The following is a 6,397-nucleotide window of genomic DNA, read 5'->3' as shown; positions in this document are numbered from 1 at the left end:
AGGACTTGAGGAGGCAGGAGCTTAGGAACTCACCTTCACCTGGAAGTAAGCATCCTGGGCACAGTAGCGGATATCACAGGCGGTGATGAGATCCACACCTGGGAGGTGGAGGCCAGGGACACTGAACAACCACAGGAACCAGCCCCTCCTCCCAAGACATGGGGTTGCATCTTGAGACAAAGTCTAACTGGCAACAAAGCTGAGTCTGGAGGTCACTAGCTGAGGTGGAAGGGCAGCGGCCCAGCTAGGGGGAGTGGCCTGGGTGGGGGGTGGGTGGCTGCAGACTCACCTCCACCAATGCAGCCCCCATGGATAGCGGCAATCACAGGCTTGGGGCACTGAAGGAACACAGGAGAGGTACAGTCAGGGCTGGCCCAGGGGAAATGGGCAGAGGGGATGCCCTTCAGCCTTCCAGAGTCACCTTCTCAATGACGCTGAAGGTCTCCTGGTATCTGGTGATGAGCTTACAAAGTTTCCAGCTGATGCGGGCTGCGTCATCTCCTTGGGGCTGCAGGAGGTTTGAAACCACGTCCAGGAAGTCGATACCTGGCGAGGAGGCATGAGGGGGCTCACTTGGCTTCCCAGGCCCCACCCATTGCCTGGGGTCAGAACTCAGGTGCAGTAGCTTCAAACCTTCAAGCCACCACAGTGGAGGAAGCAACACTCACGCAGGACTTAGTGAGGGGCCGCATGTAAGGCGTAAAATAAATGAAAGCTACCATTCACTGAGTCATTCCTCACTTAACCCTCCCAACAACCCTGGGAGGTAGGTCCTATTTCCATTTTACCGATGGATAAACCGAGGCACAGAGCAGCTAAGCACTTGCCCAAGGTCACAGTGGCTTGTAAGTGGTGGAACTGGGATTTTTGACCCCGGAACCATGCAGAGGGCTTCAGGGGCTGGGCGCTTCCGCATTACACCAGGTGGCCTACGAGTCAGGGTTTGTGGCTTCAGCAATGGAATGTTTCCTGGGATGGGCCAATTTTTGTGGCTCCCACTTCAAGATAATCCCGAATATGACCTTGCCTCCATTAGCCAATCTCCATAATCCCCATGGTGTCCCCCCTGCTCCCAGCCCCATCCCCACAGTCTGTTCCCCACATGTAGCCAGAGGGAGCCTGTGAACACGAGTCAGGTCAGGGCCCTGGCTTCTTCCCTCCCTCTTCACCTAATTAGAATCAGATTCAAAGTCCTTTCCGTGACCTTCCCAGCCCTGCACGACCATCATGTCTGACCTATGGACACACCAACTTCCAACAGCACCAACAACACACACATTCCCTCCCAGGGCCTTTGTGCCTGCTGCTTCCTCTGCCTACAACCGTCCCTCCCCATTTGATGGCCACAACACTGATGCCATTGCTTTGTTCATGCCACAGCTCAAAGGTCACCTCCCCAGAGAGGCCTGCCCCAGCCACCCTAGCCGAACAGCGTCCACCACCCTCTGCTCCTGACTCTGCCTCGTCTCCTACGCTGTCTGTCTTGCCATCACAGAACTTCGTGTGGAACTGGTTGATGGCCTGTCTTCCTTTCTAGGGTGCGAGCCCCATGAACACAGGAGTTTGGGTCTTTTTGCCCACCGCTGTATCCCCAGTGCTTGGAACAGGGCCTGGCACACAGTAGCTGCTCAGCAAGTGAACAATACAGACAACATCCCTGCCCTCATGGGGAGACAAGTAAATAAGAAAACGTATTTTGTCAGGTGGTGGTGAGTGCTCAAAATCAAAGGAGGGAAGTGGCAGGGAGGGTGTGCGTGTGAGTGTGCGTGTGCTGCGAGGGCTGCCGCAGTGGTAAATCACCCTCTCACTGAGGTGACATTTGAGTCAAGACCTGAAGGAGAAGAGAGAGGGAGCCATAGGGACATCTGGGGTAAGAGGGTTCCAAATGTTAGGAACAGCCAGTGCAAAGGCCCTGTGGAAGGAGTGCGCCTGATGGGTGAGAGCACCGTGGGGGAGGCCGCAGAGGGAGCCAGAGGGAGAGCAGGAAGAGCCCAGGCTGGAGGGGTGATGGGGCAGACTGTGCGGGGCCTCCTGGGCCACGGGGAGGGCTCCGACTTTTACTGAGTGAGATGGAGCCACGGGAGAGTTCTGAGCACAATCATCCTTCCCTTTCTTCCTCCGAGGGTTGATCATTCTCGTCCTTTTGCCTATCCCCTGATCGATGCCTTTTGACACACCTGAAAAATCGTTCCCCCATTTGGCTACATCCTTGACTCTCTGAGGCTTCGCTGTTTAAATAAGTGAGACCGGAGGAGTGTTGGCTCAAGATAGAGCTGATCTGTGCAAGTTAAGTATGTGTAAGACAGGACTCCCCTCTGTGACATTACCAGGTCACCTCATCCTCTGGGCCTGGGGTTTCTTCTCTGTAAACTGATGAAAAGCCCTCCCAAAAGCTGATGGGGCTGCAAGGATTCAAGGAGATGGAGCCCCACAGGCACTTTGAGAGGTGCCTGCTATGAAATGGCATCGCAACAGTTGCTATTAATATATACTCCATTTCAGGGGAGGCCAGCACCACCTGGATCAGCCCGCTGACAACGTCTGAGAAGCTCCTGTGACTCAACAGGAGCTCTGCTTACTCCCAGAACAAGCCCAGCTTGGCATCTTGCAACACCTCCCTTCACTGGCTTTTCTGGTTTACCTGCCCTACCTGGACCTGCAGACAATGGCGTTTGCAACCTCTGCAAATAAAGGGCCCCAGACCATAGAACAAGGTGTCCCCTCAAAAGTAAGAACTAATCATTGCAGAGAAGTTCCCTTTTTCCCCCTGTAAACCTCTGACTGTTCTAAATATCGTTCGTAATCATAATACTGTTATTCATAATCATAAATAACAGCTGCATCAATAAGTGTTTTACATATTAACTCATCTAATCTTCATAGCAACCTGATGAGGTAGTGCTAACCTTATTTCCATTTTCTCCAGATGAGTAAACGGCAGCAGAGAGAGTGAAGGGACAGCAAGGTGGCGGAGGTGGGAGGTGCGTGGGGCCTGAGACCAGAGCCTTTGCTTTAACCAGCGTGCCAGCTACCTGGGTTATAGTCGTTTAGCACTTAAGAGCAAGAACTCTGTAGCACAGCCTGAGTTCAAAACTCCCAGCTCTGTCACTAACCAGCTGTGAGAACTGGGCAAGTTTCTTCCTCTCTCTGGGTCTGTTTCCTCACATTTAAAATGGAGATCATAATAGAACCTGTCTTGTGAGGCTGTGATTAGAATTCATTAATAAGGGGCCGGCCCGGTGGCGCACTGCTACAGTGCACCGCTTGGGAGCGCAGCGGTGCTCCCGCCGAGGGTTCGGATCCCACATACAGACTGGCCGCTCACTGGCTGAGCGAGACGCGGGAGCAACGCCGAGGGTTGCGATCCCGTTGCTGGTCACGAAAAAAGACAAAAAAAGGAGAAAAAAAAAAAAAAAGAATTCATTAATATGTGTTAAAGTGCTTCATATAAGGCCTGGCACTCCATGAGTGCTGAATAAAGTGTGACTTTTTGTTTTGTTTTTTAAATTAGTAGTTCCACTGTATCATTGGGTCACTGTGTGACCCTGAGTTTCTTCTTTCTGGACTTCAGAGTCTTGCTGCTGAAAACAGGACGAAACAGGCACAACTGGCTGGGAGCTGACAGATGAGGCACAGCACAGATGAACCCTCATCTTTCCTCAGACACCAGCTCTGTCAGGTCCTATCAGGAACAGGGCCCCCCTGTTTCCATGGCACCCAGGAGGGGCTCTGGCACTGGACTGGCCTCATTGAATATTCATTGAATGAATAAATGAATGAAAGGAGAAACAGTGAGGTGTAGAAAGAAAACAAGGGGCATGCGAGGATGTTAACAGAGGAAACAAAGAAACAGATTGTTTGCTGTCTTCCCCACTGAGGTGGAACTCCATGAAGGCAGGGCCTGGGACTGTCTCAGTCACCCCCAGGTCCCCAGCACTGGGCTGGCCCTGGGCAGAAATCAGTGTAGGTGACATTTCACTTCTGGTACGGTCCTAAAGGACCGACCCTCCCACAGATGACGACCACAGACTCTGGCTGAACAAGGTAGAAACAACTGATTCTGAAGGGAGTTACCACTTAGAAGAAGGAACTGGCACAAAGTTACCTATTTTTAAAGCTTTTAGCCAGAGGGCAGGCTGAAGTTCTACTTTAAGAACCATAAGACAGTCCAGGGTGGCCATAGCTATTGGAAAGTGAGGGGGGAAATTCCAGAAAGAGGAAATCCAGAGAGGGGAGCCCCCACGCATGCAGCCCAGCACAAGATTTAAAAACTAATTCCATCTAAGCTGCTTAAACAGGAAATTCAACACTCTTTGGAGTTATATAATAGAATCCAGAGTTTCCACAACATCTTATTCCTATATCTCAATATCCAGGATACAATCCAAACTTACCTAAAATACAAAGAAACAGGAAAGTGAGAGCCATTTTTGAGTTAAAACATAATAAACAGAGACTGACTTCAAGATAACCCAGATGTCAGAATTAGGAGACAAGAATTCTATTTATTCATTTATTTATTTACTGGTGGCTGGCCTGTACAGGGATCCAAACCCTTGATCTTGGTGTTACAACACAGAGCTCTAACCAACTGGGCTAACCAGCTAGAGGAGGAGACAAGGATTTTAAAGCAGCCATTTTATAATGGCTATGCTCAGTGGCACATATGCTCATTACAAATAAAAAGATATGATACATCAGCAGAGAAATGGGAAATATAAAAATAAAACCAAATGGAAATTTGAGAACCCAAAACTACGATATCTAAAATTAAAAATCACTGGATGGCTTGGTAGAGCATGGTGCTGATAATACCAACATCAAGGGTTTGGTTCTCTGTACAGAGAAGCCACCAAAATTTTTTTTTTTTAAAAACCAGTGGATGAGGGCCGGCCCGTGGCTCACTCGGGAGAGTGTGGTGCTGATAACACCAAGGCCAACAGTTCAGATCCCTATATAGGGATGGCCGGTTCGCTCACTGGCTGAGCGTGGTGCTGACAACACCAAGTCAAGGGTTAAGATCCCCTTACCAGGCATCTTTAAAAAAAAAAAATCAGTGGATGGGCTCAAAAGCAGAATAGAGATGGCAGAATAGTCAGTAACTCTGATCAATGGAAATGACCCAATGTGAAAAACAGATCTGTGGGACAATCAAAAGATCTAACAAACACATAGTGGGAAATCAGTTCATGTGTGTTGAGTTAGTACATGAAAGCATGTTATTATTATAACACACTTGCTGACACAGCAATAGACTCTGAGAGGTTAAATGCTTTGTTCAAGGTCACAGATCCAGGATGGAAGCCCAGACTTCAGAGCCCATGATACTGTAATATTCTATTGGACTAATTTCTATATTTGAATGTTCTAAATTAGGCCTTTAAAAATGATAAAAGTGGAAGTTAGAAGCTGCTTAAAACCCTAATTGAGAAGCAGTGCCTATTGCGGGGAGCAGGGAAGCCTGGAGGGGGTGGGTGTGAAGAGCGCCTAGTACCTGCAGTGAACATTTTTCCTGCACCAGAGATCACCACGGCCCGGCAGTCGGTGTCTTGAGCGATCTTGTTAAAGCACTCCACCATCTCGCTGTGGGGGAGCAAGGAGTGAAGGGCTATATCTGGGGTGGAAAACCTCTGCTATCATGGCTATCTGTCCCCCATGCTCCACCCCTGTCTAGCCCTGCAGTGCCCTCCTCCTCCTGCATGCAGTTCTCCAGGATCTGTAGGCCATACCTCCAGAAGGCCTTGTTCATGGCATTCCTCTTGTCAGGCCGGTTTAGCTGCACATGCAAAACGTGTTTCTGGACAGGTATCACCAGAAGGGACTCATAGTTGTGATCTAGGGCTGCTGTGGTGGCCTCATCTGGTGCAGAGGAGCCCATGGGGCGAAGGCTAAGGTGGAGACCCGGGTGGGTGGGGGTCATCAGTCCTGGGGAGAAAAAGGAAGGAAGAGACTTTGATGACTCCAGAATGGGGACACAGCACCTCCAAGAGCAGAGTCACTTTAGTGACTCTAGATTGGGGAACAATGGCCCTTAGGAATCTGAGTTTGTTAGGATACAGACTTTAAGATACGGGTGCACTTATCAGTGGCTTCAGGTGGAGCACTACTTCAGACCCTGACATGGGGCTGACCCAAGACTGGGGACACTGGGCCCTCAGTGAGCCCAGATTGTGAAGGCACAGGCCTATAGAATTTGAGAGCACATGGATCCCTGAGTTTAGCGGGCTCAGAATGTCCATGACCCGATAGCCTTCCCCGTTTTACAGCCGCTATGAGAGCACGACAGAGCGACAGACCCCAACAGGTTAAGAGGTGACTCACGCCGCGTCAGCAGATCGCGAAATCTGCGAGAAACCGCCGCAGCCATTGGGACTGAGCCGTGGGAGTGACACGACAG

The 6,397-nt window shown here is 50.2% G+C and overlaps 1 protein-coding gene across 1 annotated transcript in view; it reads right to left on the bottom strand.

Moving 5' to 3' along the window:
• The window catches only part of ECH1 (enoyl CoA hydratase 1, peroxisomal), a 9,022-nt gene extending 2,625 nt beyond the window's left edge, over window positions 1-6,397 (bottom strand). Inside the window, exons 1-6 of the mRNA XM_008573938.1 lie at window positions 6,322-6,397; window positions 5,730-5,925; window positions 5,495-5,583; window positions 422-546; window positions 290-338; window positions 34-98 (exon numbers count right to left, since the gene is read on the bottom strand). Of these exons, the coding sequence (XP_008572160.1) occupies window positions 34-98; window positions 290-338; window positions 422-546; window positions 5,495-5,583; window positions 5,730-5,925; window positions 6,322-6,367 (570 nt within the window). The 5' untranslated portion in view covers window positions 6,368-6,397. The remainder of the gene's footprint in view (window positions 1-33; window positions 99-289; window positions 339-421; window positions 547-5,494; window positions 5,584-5,729; window positions 5,926-6,321) is intronic.

The sequence above is a fragment of the Galeopterus variegatus genome, unplaced genomic scaffold, assembly GCF_000696425.1.
Source record: "Galeopterus variegatus unplaced genomic scaffold, G_variegatus-3.0.2 Scaffold973, whole genome shotgun sequence".
NCBI lineage: Eukaryota > Metazoa > Chordata > Mammalia > Dermoptera > Cynocephalidae > Galeopterus > Galeopterus variegatus.
Note: the sequence above shows the minus strand (reverse complement) of the source record. Positions and strands in the feature narration are given on the sequence as shown.